The 26074-nt window shown below is 44.1% G+C and overlaps 1 protein-coding gene across 1 annotated transcript; it reads right to left on the bottom strand.

The window, feature by feature from the left end:
* Positions 1-365: 365 nt before the first annotated feature.
* LOC119170790 (lipopolysaccharide-induced tumor necrosis factor-alpha factor homolog) lies at positions 366-25351 on the bottom strand. Its single transcript, XM_037422053.2, has 4 exons — positions 25213-25351; positions 21978-22068; positions 18908-19190; positions 366-815 (listed from the first exon to the last, which is right to left on the bottom strand). Exons 2-4 carry the CDS (start codon positions 22063-22065, stop codon positions 707-709), a joined length of 480 nt encoding a protein of 159 aa, XP_037277950.2. The 5' UTR covers positions 22066-22068; positions 25213-25351; the 3' UTR covers positions 366-706.
* Positions 25352-26074: the final 723 nt, after the last annotated feature.

Below are 26074 nucleotides of genomic sequence, written 5' to 3'. Positions count from 1 at the left end.
TACAGCATGTTGGAAGCAGCATGAACTTTCGCTAGAACTGAGTCAAGTTCGTTCTGCATCACAATCAAGCAGGTCGTTGCAGCGAGAATGAAAAAGTATCCTTACGAAAAAAAAGTTCTACAAACTTGATTCCGGGCTCCTTTTACAGTCCTTTCAAGGAGGCATTCTGCATTCGAAAGTTCAACTCCCTCCTCCTCTGAGGAAAATAAACTGTAGGCCACACGTCCCACAACAGAAAAAAATCCACGCCAAGGACGTTCTTGCAGCTGTCCACCATTCCAGATGCAATCTACACTGTGTGCCTCATCAGCAACTGGTCGAAGCATCCACATCGTCAGAGTCTACATGTATTCAAAAAGCAATACTTAAGTTTCTCATTTACTCGCATATTCGCTATGTGACAAAAATAAGGGCTCGTATTGCACTACAAATATTGCCAAAGGGAAGGCATCTCGTGATGTGCGCTGTCAAGAGGGGAAGGTCCATTGAAACGGGAAGCGATGAAGAGAGTCGTTCTTGGGCACGGAGTTCCAGCGGCTATCGTTTTGGTGCTGTCCCGAGCAGAGGGGTGAGCGTGGGTTCGTACGGAAAGCTCCCAAGGCAGCAACACGTCTGGCACGCGCAAAATGTCAAAGGGAAGCTGCCGGGCTTCTTGGTGGTCCCCATGGTTTCTAGACTGCAGTAGAGTGTCCCATATGGGCATGCCTCAGAGTCTGCGGTAGGTGCACAGGTGCCGCTTGCAACTTGGACAGTGGTGGTCCACATCCTGGCACTCGGGAATGCAGCAGGGAATCAGGCAGCAACCCAGCCAACAGCTGAACACACATAGAGACAAATATGCATCAGTTTCAGCAGAAAAAGCATGCAACAAAAATGTACAAATTGCATGCCATGTTGCCCCGCCGCGGTGGTCTAGTGGCTAAGGTACTCGGCTGCTGACCCGCAGGGCGCGGGTTCGAATCCCGGCTGCGGCGGCTGCATTTCCGATGGAGGCGGGAATGTTGTAGGCCCGTGTGCTCAGATTTGGGTGCACGTTAAAGAACCCCAGGTGGTCTAAATTTCCGGAGCCCTCCACTACGGCGTCTCTCATAATCATATAGTGGTTTTGGGACGTTAAACCCCACATATCAATCAATCAATCAATCATTGCATGCCATGTTTCACTGCATAGCAAACACAACCCTAAATATTATCATGAAAGTTCGATCCCGTTTTTCTTTTTAACATGATTTGCACTCTGAACTTACACTCATCAGTGCAAGGGAATAAATACAAAAGTGGATTAATTTCTGAAAAGCCTAAATCAGTGATATTCATTTTAAGCAACAAAAAATGTTTATGTTGAGTATCTGCTGCATTCCTGAGCATTGGCTAGTATGTCCACTTAACTGCACTGCAATCTTCCTTCAGGCAACATAAAGATGCATCAGCTATGTAGATGGCAAGATCGAACGCTACTCTGTATTTTGACACCTTTTTTTTTCATTTTATTGAGTTTATGACTTGTGGGGATATGAGGCGCGCCTGCGACCATTTCGCCGGCATTCCGCCGCACGGCCACACCCTTTTGCTTTTCCTGCTCTGATAACGACGCGTGGCGATAGATGGCGCCACGTGCGGGCACGGCACGCGGTACGCGCGCGCCGAGGGAGCGCTCTCTTTTTCGTGGTCGGCGCCGAGTAAGCACGTGTTTTCCTTCGTCCGCGTCCCCTTTGGGAATCGCCGGACTGTAGTCTGCCTGGGGTGGCCTTGGGCCCCTCGGCAGGCGTGTTTATTTGAGTGCTAGCTTCGGTAGCGTACGCTAAGCCCACAGCGGTGCCTAGTGCTTGAAGTGGACGTACCACAACGAGCCGCACTTGCCGTAGGCCTACACGTATGAAGTTTGCCCTAACACTCGCGACCAGGCCCATTGGCCATCGTGAGAGTGCGCAGCATAGCCGCGAGGGACCTTTTTCCCGACCGGCGTGTCAAAGCTCGCCATTGCCAGCTGCGACGTGCTCGCGGTTTTCCCCTTATTGTGAACGTCCGCGTGCGGGTGCCTTTGCTACCCGCGTCCTGGGAGCGGATGTTGTACTGTTGTTTGGGGTGCCGCCAGAGGCAATAAAGTGTTGTGTATTTTTCCATCAGAACACTGTCTATTTGCCGCGCCGCGCTAAACGCCTTATTAGTTGAGCGCGCGCGAAGCGGTGCGCTACACGCGAGTAAACGGAGTAGCGGCCCTGTGGCTCGCTAAGCGTGAACCCGCGGTGATCGTCCGTGGCAGTTAGTAGCGGGGTCACCACAGACTACATTTCAAGAAATTCACAACACTGATTAGACCCAAAGCCATAGGCTAGTAGGGGGTCTAACGGGAGAAAGTATACAAGCAGAATACAATATATATAAAAAAAAATCAGAACATCAAAAAACGTTGATTTTTCAAAAAACGAAAAAATACAAGAAGATATCATTGGAATTTAAGGTGAAGTAAATGCTCAGAAATGTACATAGAACACATTGTTGCACTTTGTTCATAAATAATGAAATAATCAAAAACAGACAAAACATCAAACTATGGGTAAGGCTTAGTACATGGTCATTACTATTGATCTACATGGAGCAAATATTTTTCGAGTGCGCTCGAGAAAGCCTCAGAATCTTTGATCTGAAGTGGTATGTTATTCTACACTTTAGCTCCTACGAACTGTAGTAAGCGTTCACCATACACGTTTTTAGTAGGTGGAAGATTAAAATTCCGCAATGTCATGCATCTAGTGACGCGGGACGAGGAAGAAAAGATAGATACATTGAAAGGTACACTGTGTGCAATAACATTATTGATGGTGACTGCGGCTTTATGCTAACGTAAGTAATCAAAGGGTAGAATATCCAACTGGTGAAACAAAGACGCACTGGGTTCATTATATGCCCCATAATCTATTATTCTAAGTGCACGCTTTTGTAATATTTGTATAGGATCAAGGTAAGTTTTAAAGGTCCATCCTCATGAGTCTAAGCAGTATGATAGATGACTATGAACAAACGAAAAATAAAGGACTCTAAGAATATTTTTGCTAAAATAATTTCTGGCAGCCAGTAGCATACTGCAGCCAGATGCTAGCTTAGTACAAACAGAGTTAATTTGTTTTTTCCAGTGTAATTGGCTGTCGAACACTAAACCGAAATATTTAAATTCTTTTACATGCTCAAGTTAGCAGTTGTTCATTGTAAGTCGAAATGACTCACAGTTTACATATTGGTAACGGGAGTGAAAAATGGTGCATTTGGTTTTCTTTGCATTGAGTGTTAATTTGTTCACTGTAAACCATTAAAAAATATTTTCTAGTTCTTCTTTAGCTCTACATTCTAGATCGGCTATGTTATCGGCGGTAACCATTAAAGCTGTGTCATCAGCGTACATTAGCATTTCGGCCAATTTGAGTATGCATGGCAAATCATTTACGTATAGTGAGAATAACAGTGGCCCCAGGACCGACCCCTGAGGTACTCCTGTCTTTATGTTTATTAATGACGTCATAAGATCTTGCATGTTGACCATTTGATGACGTCCATCAATGTAGTTAGAAAATAGCTTAAAACTTTGCCGCGGAATCCACAGTGTTTTAATTTCATAAGCAGAATATTATGGTCAATGGTATCGAATGCCTTTTTGAAATCAATGAAGACAACTGCCACGAGAAGGTTGTTGTGCAGTGCTGTGTTAGTCTTCTGTGATAACAATAACACAGTTGTGGATGTGAAATGGTGTGATCTAAATCCTTGCTGCTCCGGGCAAAAAGCATTATATTTTTCCAAGAATTGGCGCATTCATTTTCCAAGAATCTTTTCGAATATGGTGTTTATTATGCTTAACACAGATATGGGCCGATAGCTTGAAGGATCAGAGCGATCGCCCTCTTTATATACCAACTTTGGCACAACTTTGGCGTTTTTTAAACAAGATGGGTACGTCCAGGCACGCAAGCAATGGTTAAATACGTGGCACAAGATGGAACTCAAAATATCGATGTTATCTTTCAGTAAGCGAGCAGTAATACCATCTATTCCACTGGCTTTGTTCGTGCTTATATTGGCAACGGTGTCATGAATTTCATCCTCACTGATGTAGTGAAGAGCAAACGTATTTGTTAAGGAGGTTGAAGAACATTTCATTTCTCTACTACAGAATTTCGTGGCTAAGGTAGAGCCAATTTCAGTAAAGAATAGATTAAATTTATCAAGTATAAAGCGCATCGACTACATCAGAAGACACACGCTTTGTTGGTTCTTTACCGACAACTTCTTTTACAATTTGCCATGTTTTCTTTGAATCGCGTTGAGCTTGGAAAATGAGTCGAGAATAATGGATCTTTTTTGTTGCCTCATTAGATTCACGGATTGATTTCTTAACAATTTGAATTGACCTAAATAATATTTATTTTCTTTTTGCTGTCTCCACTTGTGGTACCAGAAGTCTTTCTTTTTCAGTAATGCAAGGATCTCTGTTGTCATCCAAGAAGTTAGCGGGGTGTTATAGGAGCGTGCGGACAGGTTTGAACGACTGCATTCAATGGCATGGCGAAGGGCTTTTGTTATGTTTTCTAATTCAATGTTGGCGTCATTGTCATACAATATTTTAAATTCGATAGAGAGAATGTGGTTTCGTAATCAGTTGTAATTGATTTTGCTTGTATTGCTGAAAAATTGTGCATTATTGTTTGGAGTTTTCCTTATGGAAACGAAGGTAGAAAGGTGATCTGCGATCGGTTCATTATATGATTGCAATCGGTTCATTATAAACACCAGCATTCACTTTCGATGATACGTTAGTTAAGATGTGATCAATCGTTGTTGCCGACGTACTGGTTACTCTCGTAGGGGTATGTATGAGATTACGAAATTTGAATGAACAAACCAATTGTGTATAATGAGTGTAACTAGTGTTTGCGGTGTCTGTGTTCATATCCCCAACGATGACTGCTCGGTTCTGGTACTTAGTTGAAATACAGAAAAGAATTTCTTCCATCCTATCGAGGAAATGCGCTGCATTGGAATTTGGTGGACGGTAAACCTCGCCAATTATGCCAAAACAGTGGAGTCTGATAAAAAGTGCTTCTAGATCGGGAGAGCCGTGGTTCAGGAAGGATATAACTGTATATGTGCAGCCTTTTTTTACAAAAAGCGCCACTCCACCACCACGTGAACATGAGTCTCGTTGATGTGATATGGTTTCGTATCCGTGAATATTGACATTCTCTCCTTTTTACAACCATGTTTCTGTAGTTGCTAGCACATCAAAGTGGTTTGCATGTTCAGATAAAAAAGCAAGAAGCAAATTTAGATTTTTCTTTATACAGTCGAACCTCAATATATTGAACGGCGCGGCGATCGCGAAATAGTTCGATATATCCAGAATTGGATATAAAAAAATCACGAAAAAAATGCGTCAACAGCTCGCTGAAAACAACCAACGAACCGTTCAAGCGTGGTGCAGTAATTACTCATTTGAAGATTCAAACATAGTATTTATTGTGTTGGTTTAAAATATTGAAAAAGAGTAGCCTGCTTCTTGTTGGACATGGCGTGTTTGACTACTGCGTCCTCAATATAGTCCAGGCGATCCACAAGTAATAGGCCGGTGCCTTCAATCGCGCCGCCACTGCGGTGCACAAGGGCCAAGGCAGCTACGACCTCAGCTGATGTCGGGAGCGGGGCACCATCAGCGCTTGCGGGATCCACCTCGGCAGAGTCTTCATTTGGCTGCTCAGCAGTAGCTTCGGCGACAATCTCCACATCCGTGAGCTCCGCCGTTCAGAGTTAGGCTTGTCGCGCACCACAGCGCGTGCCAGGCCTAACTCCGAACGCACAAACACTGCGAGCAAAACGACCGATGCCTGCCGATGCTACGGGGGAGGAGCTTGCAACAAGTGCGCAGTGTGCCGTTGACACCATAGAAACTGCAACGACTGCAAGCTGCAAGGCTGCGGTGTGAGTCCGGGTGTAAAGCGCGCACATGGCGCGCCCATGCTGGCTCGCCTGACTGCTTTCCCTTTCCCGGCGGCAGCGCGGGCCGCGTCCGAGACAGTCGTCTGCGTCCTTTTTCTCCTATACATTCCTCCACAATCTTCATCTCCCACTCCCCCTTTCCCCCGCGCGAAGCCGTGTCAGTGCCTTCGTGTTGAAAGACGATAACAGCTCCGCGCTTTTCTCTTCACTTTCCTCATTCAGAACCTCTACCGCAAGACTGCGGCGCGCGTACGCCGCTACGTTAAAGTGGCGCTCTCGGCGCCATTGATGTGTGCAGCATTCGTAAACGCCCGCCGCTCTACCGCTACTTTCGAGAGTTGCGGGAAAGCTCGCCGCCTGTCAATGGAGCGCGGGCGGTTTGGGGTGGCTGAGTTCAATATATCCATTATATGTCAAACTTTGTTCGAAATAAAAAATCAATAATGCATGTGACTTCCCGCGTGATAAAGAAACCGTTCGATATAGGCAATAATTTGATATATCCGTGTTCGATATATTGAGGTTTGACTGTACTGCGGATATTACACTGGAATATGTTAGTGTATATCTTATCTATGAGCGGGCGGTTTGGGGTGGCTGAGTTCAATATATCCATTATATGTCAAACTTTGTTCGAAATAAAAAATCAATAATGCATGTGATTTCCTGCGTGATAAAGGAACCGTTCGATATAGGCAATAATTTGATATATCCGTGTTCGATATATTGAGGTTTGACTGTACTGCGGATATTACAGTGGAATATGTTAGTGTATATCTTATCTATGAGTTATCTATGAGAAGAGCAGCTACACTAGTTTTCGCGAGATCATCCTCGCATGTAATGTGAACTACCTTCGAGTTCTCAGACTTCCTAGCAAGGATTTTTCCTTCGGAAACCCAGACGAATCTCCAGTTCTTATCTTTCTTTCTCTGTATAGCCTTACCTAATAGAACCTTATCTTCAAGACACAGATGTTCGTTCAGGAACACAGGTTCATTTGTACTGAAACCAAGAGTTGACGTGTTAAGCCTGTTCTTTCTTGCTGACTTTACTATTAGATCACGTAAAAAAGCATTCGTTGACTTTCTACACAAAACTTTGGATGTTTGATTAGGAACATGTTGTTACAGAGTTTATTAAAAGCGCATAACAAAAGCACATAAATGCTGTGGATACACTTCAAGTAATGTGATAGTGTTATAGAGCTGGTTTCACAGACATTTCCACGTCAGTGTCAACATTGGCATTGGTGTCTGCGTGAGTGAAGTTGGTTGTGAGCAACAATCACCATCATGCACGTGACCAAAAAAATGGAGCAAGATACAAATAAAATAACAAATATTTCAGGGTCCAAGTGAGAATCAAACACAGAATGTTTGGGTGAAAAGCAGGTATTCTGCCACACAGACATGCCTTTGCTTAGAAACGCGGTGAAAATACCTTCCCTTGCTTATGAATGCAATGAAAATAATGTTTGTGCTTTACAAACACACGTGTCCTACACACGGGCGTCACAACACAATATGTAATATGGCAGTAAGACTGCGTGGTACAAGCGTACATTGCCATCAGGTGTCACAACATCTGATTATCATAACGACATCGTGGTTTAAAGTTAGCCACGCATTACAAAAGCACACACGATACGGTGTGTGTTTAGGAATAGGTAGTGGGTGTATAGCAAGTTCGCAACGACTTCACATTCTTAATTGCTCGTACTTTAAAGCATGCTACCGATTACACAGAATGCAACTGCATGCAAAAAGTTTACTGATAGTTGTTGCGTTTGGCAGGCCACCCTTTTGCTGCAACTGCCAAAACGGAAAAAAGGCAGCCGCCTCATTTTGTGGAGATAAGGAGCAGCGCCAAGATGCCCTGCTGTTTCCACGAACTGGGCGCTGTGTGGCTGAAATTACTCTACGGAGCACCACTGTCCTTCAGGTCTGTGCAGAGATGAGACACGTGGCGTTCTCGTGCCCCGGTAAAAGCCACAATGCCGAGCTTCCGCCGATTATGGACGTCGGAGCACCACGCTGTGCGTCTCTGACTGATGAGCCGCCGCCGCTCAAATCAGTACCAATCGCCCAGGCGCCTAGACCACGATCACCGCTCGACAAAGCTTGGGTGGTCAGCGCGTACGGCGAGATGACGAACACGTTTCACCCCACTCGCTGGAAACAAGATTCGCCGGAGAAGGCAGCATCGCCGGGACCATACACATGTTTGGTTTGTGTATGTGTGTTTGTTGGGGGCGGCGCCGGCAAAATGACACTCGTGCATGCTGCAGGACATGTTATTGGACAGTGCCGTATGGACCTATTCCCCGATCTAGGAATCTAGGGAAATGAGACTGTATTTAATCAGCCCTCGCAGGCTGCTTAGGGTGGTTCACAGAGCTTGTTCAAGAGACTGCCTTTTTCAATGTAGAGCTTCGGGCCAGAGAGCTTGTGCCATGTAAATAGTGTATATAAATCCTCTCTATGAAGTTCAACCTCCTCCTGCCTCGATATCTTGATTCCGGATCTCCGGTGCTGCAAACCCCAGTCGCAACATAGTACATGCCACTTTCAACTTTATCAATTAAATTGCAGTAACCCAGAATTAAAACTTATTGAGTCACATCATACAGTAAAAAGAATGCATACCGTTTAACTCTTAAAGGCGAAGCTTAGGGGTCTCCAAATTTTTTATTTGCAGCTCGTTTAGAAGTGACTCGCCCCAACCGCGGTTTGGAGCTGACTGAAACTTGAATTTATTATCTGTGGGTTGTTTTTCAGTCACTGTAATGCAGCTGGTTAAAACTTAGATTATTTCAAACCTTACCAACTTCAGTCAAACTTCCAGACACCCAGAACGGAAGATGTAAACAGTTATTACTTATTTACAAGTTCTAAACACTCCGGCCTATACGTAAAAACATTTCAAAAGGGGGTCCTGAATCCATCGGATGTGGTAGATACACAATGACAACCGCTGAGAACTAAGCCTTTTTTCAGGAGTTTCTAGCCATTCTTATCACTGCGAGATTGTCACTGTTAGGTAATGCTCGCTTTTGACAACCGTGATTCAGCAAAAAAACCTACCTTCCTGTCGCGAATATCCCCCAACATTACCCCTCTATATAATTTAACTAAGCTGTTCAGCAAATTGTTCTTAACTAAGCTGTTCAGCAAATTGTTCTTTTTACGGTCAACGAATAAAAAAACGACTCAGGTATGCGTTACAGGAATGGCTCGGAGACCCACTGCAGAGTAAAAATGAAATGAAACTTCCTTTTGCGGAAACACTCCGCCCATTGCATAGAAAACAGTCATCATCATGAGTGCAATAACTGGGCCGGCACATCCCCTTGTCATCATCTGTTCGTCCCTCAGAACGAGCATCCACATTGCTCGAAGTGGGATACAAAACTCGGATGAACGAGAGAACGAATGGAATGAGAAAAAGAGAGGAAGAACGAGAAATAAAGACCAGTGATGCCACCGAGGTCTTCCGATTCGGAGCAATTTTTGAAGCAATCTGGAGCAGCTAACTTAAATCCTGAAGGAGAAGCAAGTTGAATTTATAATCGAGATGGAAAATTATTCTTAGACTCTTGTGAAGAACTAGAAATATTTAGATTTCGTGCAAATTTCATGGAGCCAATCATTTCAGAAGCACTCCCTATTTCAGTTGATGATTCAAGAATAATAGCATCATGCTGTTGAACATTCTGGAAAAACTTGTTCAGTATTTATTTCCATAGCAAATAAACAGAATACTGGCTAAATAAAATTTTTGTACTTCATAAAATAACAATACAGTCAAATCTCATTAATTCGAACACGCTTCATTCGAACTTACGGTTAATTTGAACTCACGCTGTGCTCCTGTTAAAGCTATGAGTTTTCCAACGCGCGAAAACGCACAGGCACTTGCGACGGTTAGTTCGAACATACCGTGCTGCGAAAATGCTCTCAGTTCATACCACACCCAATCCTACGACGGCACCTTTGACACCTCAACGTTGCGAGCGAAGAAAGAAAAGAAGAAAAGGAAAGAAAATACTGCGGCGGAATGTTTGCTCTCCCTCAAATGCCGATCTGCGACGCACCTGTGTAATGCTTCGCCCTTTTCTGTCCCTGCCACGCAGAGACCCTTCTCCTTTCAATGCCACTCGCGAAGAGGGAAAGGGAAAAAAAAGCTGCCTTGGAGTGTTGGTTCTCTCTCAAATGCCGATCTGCTCCTCCCCCCTCCCCCCGCGTGGAAACGCTCATCCTTTCTTGTCATGTGCTGGCCACGCTGTGACTGCGGAGCAGAGGGTAGCAGTGGAGACGCAGTCGCAGTCGTTGCAGTCGTCTTCAGAGAGTGTTGGCACTGGACTTAGCCAAGCGCTACTATTTTTCCAAAAGAACGCTGAAGCCGAAGTTAAAATGCTTTGCAAACTGCGTGTGATGTTGATTGATTCGCTGCATGGCAAACGTGTGTAGATGCGCAACACCTATTCCTTCAATTAATGATGGATGTCCTGTGATTTGTGAATAAATGTAAGTTTTCTGAGGCTTCCCTCTCATGTGTTAGCTCAATGCACATACGCCACTGCATGGTGAGCCCTACGCTCATTTAGCTTTCATCAATTCGAACTTCTTTTAATTAGAACAAATTTTCGGGCTCCCTGGCTTTCAAATTATTGATATTCGAGTGTTTAAATACACCTATGTGGTTGTGAGCAGTTATGGTGGACAAACACTGTGATGTACAATGCTAGAGACTCGCACAGTCTCAAGTGCATTCCCCTAAGATGACTTCAAGAATAAAAAAAAAGTTTTTTTTTCTACACGACTGATTAGACTGCAGGGCGTAATATGACGTCATTCAGCTAGTCTCAGAAAGCCAACCTCCTCTGGCACTCGTCTCTGTGCTGAAACTACACAATTTAACAAACTTCATTTTCCTTTTTGCAGCAATAATTTGTGGCTGAGGCGTTCTGTTTATACCCCGAAAACTCCCTATCATGTCCTCCAGAAAGCAGTACATTAAAAATATATATATCACAGGATACCTTAGGCATATGTCTAAGACAACTCGAAGGCGAGACCCATTTTGTTTTTAATGGGATAGCAATTTTACGGACATTCTTGACTGGCTTTTGCCATTTTCAAGGGTGTAGCGCAGGGCATTGTTATGAACTTTGACTTTAAGGGTGTGATTTCTGGCGCACACGCTATTCACGGCTGGTATAACCTTCTACCTTGTACTCTCAATGTGAACAGACTGCGAGAAAATTGCTTCACTTTCTAGAGTGGCCATATAAAGGTAACTAACAAATTGCATCTTTTAGATCCGATATCACGTATTTATTCTTTATTCATCAGATACCCCGCAGCACCCGAAGGCGTTATAGCAGGGGGGTTACATCAATAAATGACGTACATCTCCGTTCACCGACACAATACAACTTTGTTCACACATAAATAACTGAAATACATTTTCGTTCACACACATAGCAGAATTTTGTTCACACATAATATATCTTCGTTAGGTTACAGCATGGGTTTACAGCAGTGAATAAAATATATCTTCGTTCCCACTATGTACTTGCATTTCAGTTAGCCTGTTCCACTGTTTAATCGTTCTAGGAAAAAATGAATTGGCATACATGTTCGTTTTAGCTGGGTATTCCCGAATTTTGCAACTATGATCAAAACATTTTGAAGTGTAATGAGGGTTGTGTAGGTATATTTCTCTATTAATTCCAGTTTTATTGTAGTAAATGCAGTAAAGAAATTTTAATCTCTGCTTCTGGCGGCGGTCAGAAAGACACTCCCATCCTAGCTCAGCCTTCATTGCAGTGCAGCTCTCCCCCCTTCCGTACCGTCCCAAGACGAACCTGGCAGCACGATTTTGTAATTGTTCCAGAGCAGCAATGAAGGTTACCTCGGCGGGGTCCCACACGACACAACCGTATTCTAAGATAGGCCTGATACAAGTAGTGTATGCCATACGTTTTAAATTCACATGCGAACATCGCAGGTTTCTTTGAATGAAATTTAAAGCCTTACCAGCTTTGGCTATGAGAGTGTCAACCTGAGGCCTCCATGAACATTCAGATGATAGTATTATACCTAGGTACTTATATGTACTCTCTTGTTTCAACTGTACATTGTTCAGATGGTACTGTGACTGAAATGGTTTCATCTTTTTGGTAAATGAAATATGTACACACTTTGTTATATTCAAATTCATTTTCCATTTGGTACACCAGCTATAAATGAGCGATAAGTCTTTCTGAAGTTCTAATACATCATTGTGATCAAACATTTTTCTGTACACAACACAGTCATCCGCAAACAACCGTATAGAAGATGAAATTCCTGCAGAGATATCATTAACATAAATTAAAAACAATAGCGGACCCAGGACGGAGCCCTGTGGGACCCCTGAGGTAACATCGGTGTACTTGGAGCATTTTCCATTCAGTACTACGGTTTGTGTTCTTTGGGAAAGGTAACATTCGATCCATTTAAAGACAGTCTTATCAATGTTCAGGGTGGTAAGTTTAAACAGTAAGAGTGAATGTGACACCGTGTCAAACGCTTTCCGAAAATCCAAGAACACACCGTCAACCTGTCCCATAGTATCTACGCCCGATATTACGTCATGATAAAATTCGACTAATTGTGTTGTGCAAGACAGCCCTCTGCGAAATCCATGCTGCTCGTTGATTAGTACCTTATGCTTGTTTAAATGAGTTAATATTTCTTTGTATAAAATATGTTCGAGGATTTTACACGGGATAGACGTAAGCGATATTGGTCTATAATTACCAACGTCTTTTTTGGACCCACCTTTATGTATCGGTACCACGTGCGCGATTTTCCAGTCATGTGGTAAGGTGCCTGTCGCTAAAGATCTTTCAAAAATTGTATAAAGATACATAGAAATTGGCCCTGCACAACGCTTGAGTACACGCGGAGAAATTCCATCTGGACCACTAGATTTACTCTCATCAATGTCCTTCAATAGTTTTTCAATTCCATTAACACTAAGCTCGACAGGAAGCATAGGCGAAATGCTCATAATAGTTTGATGATAATTACAGCTGTGTTTAGGTAAGAATACCGAGTGGAAAGAACACTGGCTAAGAGAACAATTATCATTCTAGTTGCCGAAGCTTTCGTGCTGTCAGTTATCTAAAGGCGGAGAAGATGTTAGTTGTACAGAAAGGTCATGAGCAGTCTCATTAGGGAGGTATAGAATAACGTTCGCAGGTGCTCCGGGCTTCGCTGACGCCATTAGACTTTTAGAATAAGGTTTGCCCCTCCTAGGAAAAAATCTAGGGACTTTAACCTCTGTGCGAACCCAAATGCACGGAAACTACACATAGCCTTGACACCAGCGTTTTGCAGGCCTCGCTGGCCACACGCTATTTTGGATTTTCTGTGGTTGGACCGCAACAAGAACGCCGGCTCACATCACGGCACATATGAAGTGGCAGCGAGCGCACCGCAAGCCCTTGTGATGCGCCATTCTAAACCTCCCTATTATGCCTCGAGATAGCGTGCACCAGCTACTGCACCCCTCAAGCAACGCAGCAGCTCCCCCCCCCCCTTTCAAAACGAAGCAATGAAGGCGATGCCGTGATGTTATTATTATTTTTTTATTACCACCAGCTATTGACCTTAGAACGCGAGAGGCAGATATCTAACAAGGTGTAGCCGCTTCACAGGCACTAGAGCCGCCAGCGATGGCCTCGATATAGCTGTGCTAGTATTAAAACAGAATTGTGGCTCCTTCGACCACGAGGCATGCTTCTATTAAGGGTGGACGCGGCTTTGGGATCGCGAAAAATGGCAAAAAAAAAAATCGATTTATTGAAACTCAAGTTTTCAGTTTCTGGAACCCTTTTTCTATCTGGTTCCAAAATATCTACACTGAAAAGCGCACAGAAGTGCTTCGAAAAATTCGTTTCCCCCACCTAGGTAGCAAAACTTTTTCTGGAAATGGCAAGAAAACAGCGATTTTAAAAAAAATTATAGCTTCGTGATTCTTGGGCCGGGAGCCGGCTTCTTGGGCTCAGCGGAAAGAGCATTTCTCCATGTTTAACTTTCCCGCCTCAGATGGCTCCTTCCTTTAACAAGCGCACAAAAAGCAAATGTTTGAAGGTCGTTTTGAGGCCCTTGATTGGCTGTGGACGCAGTGTTGCCTCCGCTCGCCTCGCCATTGGCCCGATGCTCGCTCCGGGAGATCGTCGTCTGCTGCTTGTGCGTCGCGAGGACATGGCTCACGAAAATCGCTACTTCGTGACGTGTTCACGGCTCGATTATCACTTAAGATATAATTACGCTTTAGTTACTAGCAGTAAACAGATGCGCGATCAGGTTACTACGAGTGGGCGCGCGGTCTACGAGCGCGGCGCGTCATCGGAGTCGTCTTTAGCCCTAATTCCGCCGACAGCGCGACTGCAGGCAGGAACGACGCGCTAGCACACTCGTGGCGACGTGCTTCTTCGCAAGCAATGAAGCTGTGAGCGGCAGCACGATCTGATTAGTACGAGTGACCGCACAGGATGCACGATCAGATTACTACGAGCGGGCGCGTGGTCTACGAGCGCGGCGCATCATCGTAGTCGGTTTTAGCCCTAACTCCGCTGAAAGCGAGACTGCAGGCAGGAACGACGCGCAAGCGCACTCTTGGCGACGTGCTTTTTCGCAAAGAATGAAGCACATCACTCGCTAGCTCCTCTAAACCACGTACAGGCATTTTAGGCATCGGCAGCGGACAACACAGTCAAGCTCGCTCGTCCTCCTTCCCCCCCTTCACTGCCAAGGATTGCTCGGAACAGCGGCTAGCAGTTTCGCGCGTCGTACTCGAGAATGCAATGCCAAGCGCAGTGCACGCCGATTTTTTGTCATCGTAGGGACACATTTCGTGCATCGCCACCGAACGCCGCCGCCAAGTGCATCACGCGCCGGCTGCACTGTCCACGCACTCCACAGTCATATGGAGTGTTGTCAATGAGCTTTTTTTATTCGATTTAGACGTGCTTGGAGCCGTGCTTGATATCGCCACGAAGATCTATGAATGTTTCGAGGCAGTGAAAGCCTCTTAGAGAGTCCTTGATAATAATTCTGTGCCACTTATTTTATTTATTTATTTTATTCCTACTATCTGGTTAGGCTGTACTGTACTTGCCGCAAATTGAGCTTGTCTTCTGTCTTGTAATCATGTTATATTCCCCCCACTGTAATGCCTTAAGGCCAAACCTCATAAGCACGAAAATGCATGCGACAGTGACAAGCGACACGACGTAGATCGGCTTCGCGCGATCAGTCGCTAGCGCAGGCCAACCTCATTCACGCGACGGCTTCGGCGAGCGAATTCCACTGTTGCTGGCATGAGGCCGTCTACTCGCACTAAGAAAACTGCGTAGCGAGCGGTAGGCAATTTAAAAATAAGATATATTCTTGTGTAATGAAACAGAACGTGTTTATTATTGCCTTGCAGCACTTTTTTATATGCACATGCGTAATAAACATTGCGTTATTTCTTGTTGCGCATACGTGACTCGGGCAGGGTCAGGTGCACCTATGTAGTCTTTGTCTTTTCCGGTATTTCGCTATTGGCTGCTTGAGCCCAGCACTTTCGGGCGATGAGCGACGGCTTCCAAATCTGGAGAACCGAGCAATCGCGCGAAAACGAGCACGCGACACGTCCCGCTAAAGCCCTGTTTCGTCGGTCGTCGCTGTCGCGTGCATTTTCGCGCTTATGAGGTTTGGCCCTTATGGCACTGTGGGTATCAAATAAATAAATAAATAATTAAATAGAGTTTCCGCGACGGGCTGTATGATGATGTGTTTCACGGATAGAGCGGCAAAAGAGCATATATGAATCAGGGGTACGAATTTTTATATGCTCGTTTCGCGTCACTAATTAAACTGCTAAAAATTCTTGTGCCACCAGTCTTATGCTCATAACTTTGTTATTCGGAAAGAAGGCATAGGCCGTCATGGTGTGATCCATTTTTCTGATGCAATAAACCTCTCTCCAAATAAAGAAATGTTCAGTGATTATTTATAATCAAGTACTTAATTACAACTTCAGCACAAAAAATATGTGTAATCATTTCAGTATATGGTCTCATTCAGTTACAATCTTTTCTGTCATACCTATCACACCACTCCTTCATACTAAGAGCTTGGTTTGAAATCCATACTTGTTCTTTGTAAATCATGAAAAAAAGTCAAATATCACAAGACAAACCTGAGATCACAATTTTTAGGTGTCTTAGAGACGTAAAGAAATGTTGAAACTTTAAACGCAGTTTTCTCAATAGTGTTATTTTGACATTATTCTGAGTCCCTCCACGTGGTTCAATGAAGAAATAATTTGTCTCTCTAAAACTATTTGTGGTATTGCTTCAAAATTTTTATGGAAGCACTGTGAGGTCATTCTTAGTGTCTGTGCCAATTTTTATCAATATCCAACGAGAAACAAGAAAGTTCATCGAAAAAAGCCTGTCGAAAACTTCGACAGGCTTTTTCTCACAAGTGTGTTTTGGACATTGTGCATTGCTTGTGGAAAGAGTAGCACGAGAATGACTGGACCGATTTTGATTTTGTTTTTTTTTCTCTGAATCCATGAACACTGCTTCTGGGTACAGCAATCTTCAATTTCTGTTTTATGGCCCTATTTTTTTTTTTTTTCTAGACGATGATTTGTCCATGCCACTGTTTCTGACAATGTGTGTCGGCAGCCATGATTATCTCTAAAAAAAGAGACATTATTAAGTAATTCTCAGAGTGCCATAGCTTGTAACTTTCTTTTGAGTAAAGATCAACACCATTCGCAGCTTCCTGGCATATTTTGTTATAGTGCTAGGCTTTCCACGAGCAGACCATATAATTGGACCATGTAGCATTATGTAACTTGAGAACTATTGAAGGTATTATGATGAAACTGCATATTTCCCTATTCGAGACACTTATGAGTATGCATGCCAAATTTTATTGCTATAAGTCAACAAACAGTTTTTTTTCAATGCCACCTCCCCCCCCTTAATGAGATGACAATGGAAAAAAAAAAGCACGCGAGAATTTTCAATTTGAACCTTAGCAATCTCGAATTCGAAATGAAAGGATCTTTCAGGTGCTTTTCCTGCCATAGTGATTATAAACACTGATGTGCTGCTTGAAGGAATTATGAAAAAGCGTTTCTGTATGATGATCCACGAATGAAGTATATTAGAGAAAAAGTGTCAATGTGTTCCCTCCCTTCACATGTTCGTTTGCGGATGCGAGAAGCATGAAAAATTGGATTGCGATGTCCAGAAATAGTTGTGACAGACATTCTGGCAGCACACGTTCAGTTATTACTTTATTACATGCCGCAGAGCTCTTCGAACAAGCTATCAGCTGCATTCCTGAAATGGACGATGCCCGCTGATGAATTACTGCCACCGTTTTACGCTACCGATTGGACTAGATGTCATGAGCCCCTGCGGAGAGCGCGTTTAGTTGTTAAGCCGACTTGTACAACAGAGTTGCGTGGGCACAAAATATAGCACCATAGATTTAAGGACACATGCGCCACTGCTGATTATTTAGTGCAATAAAATAGGTACGTGATTGTGACTTTGGTGGCCCTGAGAACAAGACGCACATGTATTGACGCGCTGGCGTGTCTCTTGCTGGTACAGACGCTCCCAAATCTGACTTTGGCGCAGTTTTGTGCAATTTCCGATGATATTATCAGGATGGCGCAGTAAATCTGATTTGGCGCGCTTTGGCGCAGAGGTAGGGTCACTGAAAAACATAAAAAAATACAGATAGAAACAAAGTGACACATAAACGAACGAGATAGACAAAAAGCAAGACAGAAACAGAATACTAGAGAAAAAAACAGAGAAAAGCTAGAATACTAAGTGATAGAAAGAGAAAAGATAGGAAGAACAAGCAAGAGAAAGAAATAGATGGTGAAAGAAATAGTGATAAAAACAAGAGAAAAAATAGAGGAAAATGGAAAGAGGGAAGGCCGCTCAGCTCTGCTCTTCCCCCAGGCTTGGCAGCGCTCGAGAGAAGCTGCCTCAATTTTTTTTCCTTTCGGTTTCCTCTTTCCTTCACCCGTGTTCCCCTCTCCCTGGTTTGCACGCTCGCACTTCCTCCTCCTTTGTTTGGATTGTAAGAGAGGGTAGGAAGAATTAATGTACAGGTGCTAAGGCACAGAGCAGCAGCCTTGAAAACGAAGTTCACTAGTCGAAACGTTGCCCACAGCGACACCATGTGTCGCAAAGATTTTTCAGCACTCAAAATTCTGTTTTCCAATGAGCTCCTACCTTATTTGGACAGCAAGGTATGCGCTTTACATGCTCTTCAAGGGATCGGCGATATTTTTAGGTGCAGTTTCAAACCGAGACCGTTAAGTTTGACGTTAGAATGTAGGTATAAACTAAAATGCTCTTTCCTTCGCATGTGGATGACCTTCTATTAAAGTTATAAAGCAGATGCAGTATGGAAAGACCATCTGATGGACAAGATAAGATAAACGAAACAAAATGCAAGGACTACGTCTACTGTACTGCAAAGCGTTTTCTTTGTCTTTTTGGATACGCAGACCTTGCTGGATGACAGATGTCCTTTCATATTGTCCACCTATCACAATAGATTACTTAACATGCACATTATCACTAATAGGGTATACAGTGACTATGAATCTTTTTGGAGGAATAAAAAGAGAAAAACGATCATGTAAATTCTGCTTTTTTAATTGAGAGCTAATGGTTACAGCGGTGTTTCAACTCATTTCATAATCATATCAGGCTGCCACTTTATCACTTTCTTTATCATGAATTTCATTTTGATAGGAATCGGCAGCAATGTAATGAAATGTGAACAATCTCTACCTATGCGGTACACAAGAGCAGCGTGTAGTAAGCACTCACCCAAAGAGAACACACGCCCCTGACAGCAGCCAAGTGAGCAGGCCTGGACGCGTTGATGTGGCCGTCAGCACCTGTGCGCCGCAGTTCGGGCACGTCAGCTGCACTGGGTAAGGCCCCCATTCGGCCACATTGACCACCACTGTTGGCACAGCCGTGCCTTGCGGGAGCCATGCTGCGTAGGGCGCAGGGCCGCCTGGAGGAGCAGCACCGCCTGGGGGAGAAGCCGTCGCAGCAAATCCTGGTGGCGGTGGGGGCTGCGTGCCCGGTGCAGGGTAGCCGGGGGCTGCGCATTAATCAGCACAGAGTGTGAAACCTCAGAGTTTACACAAGAGAGCAAAGTTGTTTCATCCTTATTACCCCCCCACCCCGAGCTACCCTTTCACATTATCAAAAGAACCAACATTGCCACGAGACGACAACCCAAAAAGTTGGGTCGTGCACCACCTTAAATCTTTCACACAATCTCATCACGAGATCATGGATTTCGGCAGCATTTGTGACGGCCTACATACCATATTTTCTAAAATGTAACAAAAGCTCCCGTTTCCCTATTTTCGTTATCTGAAGTTGACCCTCACATTACAAACAGGTACCAATATTGAAGTTGTCTAAAAAGTATAATATTGCACACAATTTTTTATTTATTTAAATTATTTTTTTCCCTAGACGTAATTAAGTCAACCTTAATATTACAAAACAAAAACTAACTAGCGTTACATACGAGTAATTACTCGTAAATTCCACAAGCTTATTGTAATATATACACAATTTTAGCTCTGTATTGTTAAGGATTTTCGAGAAAGAAGTGGGACACAAGTCTCTCACAACTTGATGAAAGATGGTCGTTTCACAGAAAAAAAGAAAAGTTTTATTATATATCTTTAAGCTAACTTGCTGCTACCTTAAAATCAACAAAGGATATAGCCTACAAACATCAACTTCTCATCTCATAAATTATATGTACATTGTACATCCACTCGCTATAACAGCACCTAAGCAGCAGATGTGGGTACTGGGCATGTCTGCAACAGTCTAATCTTTATTCACGAAGGAAGCTCAACTGCTCCTTCCATGGAGAAAGACTTTGCTGCATAAAGCAGAATGAAAATGAAAATTAGATACTGCAATGTTGGACTGGCTGCGTTTTCAGAAATATATTTTTGAATGATTGTCAATTTTGCATTTCACAAATCTATAGAGAAACTGTATGGGTAAGAATTAAAAAATTGGCCCCATATCTGCATGTTTCACTGCAAATGTCATCGAAAGACAATAGTCTTGCATCTGGAGAGAGCAAACAAAGCGTTTATTTGATGTTTTGCAGGAAAAAATCTGAATTGTATTGTGGAGGCACTGCGTTAGAGCATCTTGATCCGTGCAGCAAAGGGCATTGAGCGCATCGAGGCACGTTAGACACAAGCGCTATCTGGCAGTTATCTTCGAAAATGAAGGAAGGTGTGTGCGCCTGTCTCAAAGGCGATAATGTATACAACGCAAGGCGATGGGTAGGTGCCACCACCGTGTCGTCTTAGCTAAGTGTTGGAAACACTTGCCTTTTTGAGCATCGCATTTCATTGTCAGCGCAGCTTGATAAACGCTACAGTCCTTAGAATTACTTATGTATGCCTTCTTTAGTATAATGACACACATACAGAATATCGACGTGTTATTATGGTGCCTCAGATATGTGCAATAATTTTTTTTTAATTACCAATTGCACAAGTATGAACACTCAAACGTGAGCAATATTGGTGGGTGCTGCGGACGGGGTTGACCATTTAAGGTATCGCTTGGAGCCGTATGGGGTATCGTTAGGGCAGACAAACAGACAAATGTGCAGACAGGCAGACATACCCAAATTTTTGCGACAGAGTACCCCAAAAAAGACTATCGTCTTTAAAAAAGCGCTACAATAGCGCATTTAGAAACTCATAAGTATGAACTTTTCAAGCCTGTCTGTTATGCTGAATTGGGTGGAGAGCATGCGAAAATCTGATTGAACAATAATACAGCGTGAGCAAGCAGAATGGTTTCTTCTGAACATGTGCGTGCGCTGCTGCCTTGTGGATATCATCAAAACAACTCGCAAAGCTGCTTTCTAGAACATTAACGTGATTGCACAAAACATTTCAAAGCAATCAGTTCAGTGGAATCTATGATATATGCGGGTTAACGTCACCAAACTGCCATATGATTATGAGAGACGCCGTAGTGAAGGGCTTCAGAAATTTCGACCACATGGGGTTCTTTAACGTGCTCCCAAATCTGAGCACACGGGCCTACAGCATTTCCGCCTCCATCGGAAATGCAGCCGCTGCTGCCGGGATTCGATACCGCGGCATGGGGATTAGCAGCCGAGTACCTTAGGTACTAGACCACAGCGGCGGGGCGTTCAGTGGTATTGATCTAAAAAAATATTTCACGTGCTGAAAAAAGGAAAAAGAAAAAAAGATGGACATACGAGTCCCGCTGCCCCACAAAGGGTAAAAAAAAAGTGAAGGCTAAAACAATGTGAGAATTCGCAAAGAAAGCTTTCAACACTGAATACAAATAATATTCTGCGTTTCATGGAAAAACAAACTCTGCATCTACACTAACGAACTTGAGTTTTATTAAAAGAAAGAACTACAAACGTCTAAATGAAAAATGAATCTGTAAGGTTTAAAACGAGTACTTTAACGAGCAAGTTCACATAATTTTTATGCTTCACACTTCTTTTTGCTAGTAAGTTTTTAGCAGTGAATCCACACTAGTGCTATGCCTTTAGTCATTACCTGCTCAAAATATTGTACATTGCAATTTTGTGTTAGCACTTCACTTGTACACGTACATCTAGTTTACAAGAAATGAAAAATCAACTCAACATATCTAGACCAATATAAAACAGTATTACTACGGCACTGAAGTAGCCCGGACAAGAAAAATGCCTGGTCACCTCTTGTCCGTGTCACATCAGCACTAAGGTCTCCATAACTGCTTCAAGACAGCCAGCCCGAAAAATTTACACTGCTGTACACACGTGAGTCAAGACGAGTCAACGAGGCACCAGCAATGTCTGGTGATTACTCACTGGGTTGGAAGCCTTGCATGGACGCCTGGTAAGATGGCTGAGGCTCAGCATAACCGGGAGGCGGCACCTTCATTGGTTCTCCTGCCATTGCCTGATTACACACAGCAAAGCCACGTGATGTCAATACACTGATACTGAGGGCACTGTTGGCTAGCCACATAAAGCAATATTTTGGCGCGCAAAAGCTTGGGCACACGAGCGTGCGACCTCCTTCACCTAAGTTGCTTAATGAGTTCAGTTTAACCCTTATATAAGAGACACTCACCGAGAAACAATTCTTGTGAGGTGTCTCTTATATGCAGGGTACTACTTATGCCTCCTCTTATCAACCCCTATTTTAATGTAGGCACACTGGTGTCTTTTATACCCTTTTGTCTCTTACATCAGTAGTCTCTCTTTTAAAGGGGTTCGATTGTACTGGAGAGTTTGCCGGCAGCACACGTAGCATGCTTCCCTGGATGCACAGGTGCCCCAAAAGTAAAATGAAGCGCACAAGCTGTGGCCAAACAGGGCAAAATTGCATGCCAGCGTGCTTTATCAGCAGATGCACTACAGATAGTGAGAGTCTGTCGACACATTTGGCTGACCCATCCTGATATTTTGATGCTTGCCTTATCACTGGCTCGAGCAAAGCCACACTGCTACCATCACTGCTCGTCGGGGTGAAAAAGGTGGCATTATTGGCCCCCCACGCAAACAAGTAACACTTTCAACATTAGGGTGAAGGAATGAATGCGATAGAAAGAGAGTAGATTATAACATAAAGAACAAGAAGCAGCTCGATTTTTTCAGCACGCCGCTGAAACACTAAGGAGGGTGCTCGAAAAGAATGCATAGGTATATGCAGGTCAAATGTGAAGTAACACCTGTCATAGTTGTTACACGAGTTTGTACTTGAGGAACATGCTGCAGATGTCCACAGTGCAGAAGCCGACACTGTTTGATTTTTCTTTTTAAGCTACGGCACTTGCAATGCATCTCCTGCCACGCAGGAGTATCTGACACCTATTGTGCCCCAAGCTTTTTTTTTTCTCTTGTACATCATGAATTGTTAAAAGGGGGCCCCTTTTTCGTGCACGTCTGAAGGGCAGTTTTCAATTTGAAAGTAAATGTAAAAGCATTGGAAATAAAAGTACACTAAAGCTGTGCCAAGATATGCGTACCATGAGTGGTAAATGGTGCATATAAATACCATGCCATTATGTTACCGACACAAGTATGGCACGTGGCTGGGTCAGCAAGGGCAGTGAGCTACAGAGTGACGGGTCGCTGGTTTGAATCTTTGATATGTTGCTTTGGAATTTTTTTTCCACTGATTAATTTTTAATGTTTTTTTTTTACATTTATAAGTACATATACGTATCCAGGACATGACGGCGACCGTAAAAATCAGACGAGTGTCCATATAATTGCTACCAGAATTAATATTCCAAGCTTCTGATAATTTCATAATAGAGACAAACAAATCTCTAAAGTAGTATAAAAGCCCTAAAGTTAGGTTGTATTAGCGTGGCACATATGAAAATAAAAAGATGACAGAGGCAGCAAGAAAAGTAGGTGCCTACCTTTCTTGACGCCTGTGTCGTCTTTCCCTTTTCATATGTTCTGCGTTAATGGAAGCTAAGTTCATGGATAACCAACTCGCCCGAGCTACAACACTTTTGAATAGCAAAAGCCCCTTCTCTGATGATCAGTGATGCTAGTAGCTTGGCTTGGCAGGATGGAAGAGGGTTAACGACTTGGGTACTCAGCTTTAGACACACATTGAACCCCAGGTCAGTCAGTCAAGAACTTTACTGAAAGGTCATGACGGGCTCCAAGCCACCAGAGAATCCCTAGTTGGTCAAAATTATCCGAGTCCCCTACTGTAGCATGCCTCATAATCCTATTGTGCTTTTGGCAAGTAAAAGCCCAGAAACTATCACCAACTTGTAAAGCTTTTCTTTTCTTGTTGACCCCATATAGTCATCCTCAACGGAGACACCAAGAGGTAAAGATTTGGCTCCTAGCTCCTCAATTTGCCACAACAACTGTGCACCATACTGACATGTGCAGGAGGTGACAGTGATTTCTTTTTTACTGTTTCGAGCACCCTCCCTTCAAGACTGTCAGCAATGATGAGCATTGCAGAAGAATCAAAACAAAGCAACACAAGCCAAGAGTCACAGCTGTGGAGGAGCGGTAATGTAGCCCCAACAGCTGGCGTTAAGGCTGAGCACGCAGTGCGGGCGGTTCGCCTTCGCATTGTTATAACGTCGCCAACATATAACGAGCGCAGAACAGCCGGCGATGAAAAATTGCGGTAGACGATCGGGTGTACAGCGCTCTCGCGCAAGAGAGCGCAGTTCCTGAACGACGTTTACGCTTAACTGTCCCACTCAATAAACAAAATCGGCAGTGGAAAGGATTGGTCGGTTTGGCTGCGCCTTGTGCAAGCTAGCCGGCTGCTCCTGCGTTCGGACTAGGTGCAACGTAGGCACCGTGGCTCACCGGCCGTGTTTTATCAGCTTCCCGGACGTCTACGTCAGCTCGGAGATTGGCCTCCACCGCAGCATAGACGCCGCTCCCTAAGTGCCATAGCCGCGTTTCCCCCAGAGCCGCGAAGCTCCGATAACGAGCCCAGTGCGAGATCCCGTCAATGCATCTACTCGATGAGCCGATAGCAAACGCACCACATACACTCGAAGCTCGATTTATCGCGGTTGAGCGGAGCCGAGCGGCGAAACCTGTTTGAGGCTATGACCGGCGCGGAGACGTAAACACGCGTCAGGTCAAACAGTCGTGACTCATCGAAGCGGTAACAACACGGTAAATCTGACAGCCAGCGGGCCAGCAGCCTGCTTGTCGAAACGTAAAGGTGAAAGTGGGCCAGGTGTAGACACGCGCTGTAGGTGATGCGATTCGGCCAAAAGCGAGAGACCTGCCGGGTGTGCCACTTCCAAAACAACGAAAAGCGGTCAACCCGAACACATGCAACTGCCCCAAAAGACTCGTTCTCTCGAAAATCCGCAGAGCTCTTAAGTCGACCGAACACTTCGCCAGAATGCAACGCATAATTTCACTCGTCATTAGGACTGAAGAGGAAGTATTACATCCGTCCCGGAACTATTGCCTCAGGTTTCGGAATGACGGAGCGCTACGTTACGAGGGAACGAGGAAGCTTTCGAGCAACCCATTCAGCCTGCGGGAAATTTTCAGATAAAGCGAAGTAAGGCACGGACAAAACAAATCTTACCGGATTAATGCAGTCGACCTCCCAGGCTGTTTTCCAAGAAGTTAACACAAACAACAAGCACTTGCTCACTCTAGCACGCGCACACTACCGCCACAACCGCTGCCATTCTATGACCAACACACGCGCGAGGACTGCACTGCACAGCGAACACTTTGACAACCGCCAGAGGACAGTACTAGCCAAATTGTTTTAAGCCCAACGCACAATATGTCTATGCGCTGCACGCTCTTCTTACAATTGAATAATTTTTAAAATGAAACAGCAAATATTCTAACGTACCCACAAAAATAGACATCAGATAGCCGAATATTTGTTGTCAGAAACGCTCGAAGTTTTGAAAACATATAGACGTCAGTATAAAGTTTCTTATATTTTTATATCTAATTTCTCTTTTTTTTAGCAAGCGTTGTACAAAAAAATATCTCTTATAATGTACAGTGTGGCCAATCCCCCTTGTGGGTATGAGCCAAGATCTTCTAGGCGACAAGACAAGCAAGGAATGGTAGGTGTTCTGTGAAGAGGCAGAGTTATTCAATCATAAGTTATAACCAAGGAGGTTCTATAGGAACCCGACAGTGAACCAGAGGGCGCGACGAAGCTCTTTGGGCCTAGTTTATTTTTCAGGGACTTTACTTTGGGTCAACGCCGTGGGGCCAACGTTTCTAGACTAGGTAAGTTGCAAAACTCCCCGCGTCAGACTACTCGTCACACGGCGCCGGGACAGCTTCCGGTTTGGTGGCACTGGCGGTGCAACAAGCTTCCGCTAGCAGACGAAAACGCGTGGTCGTCGTGGCAAGACGCCGTGGCGGCCGTTCTGAAAGAGCTTTGCCAACAGTATATTATCGAGATTTGTTGTGCTGCC

Source organism: Rhipicephalus microplus, chromosome 2 (genome assembly GCF_043290135.1).
Source record: "Rhipicephalus microplus isolate Deutch F79 chromosome 2, USDA_Rmic, whole genome shotgun sequence".
NCBI lineage: Eukaryota > Metazoa > Arthropoda > Arachnida > Ixodida > Ixodidae > Rhipicephalus > Rhipicephalus microplus.
This window is presented reverse-complemented; position numbering and strand designations above follow the sequence as displayed.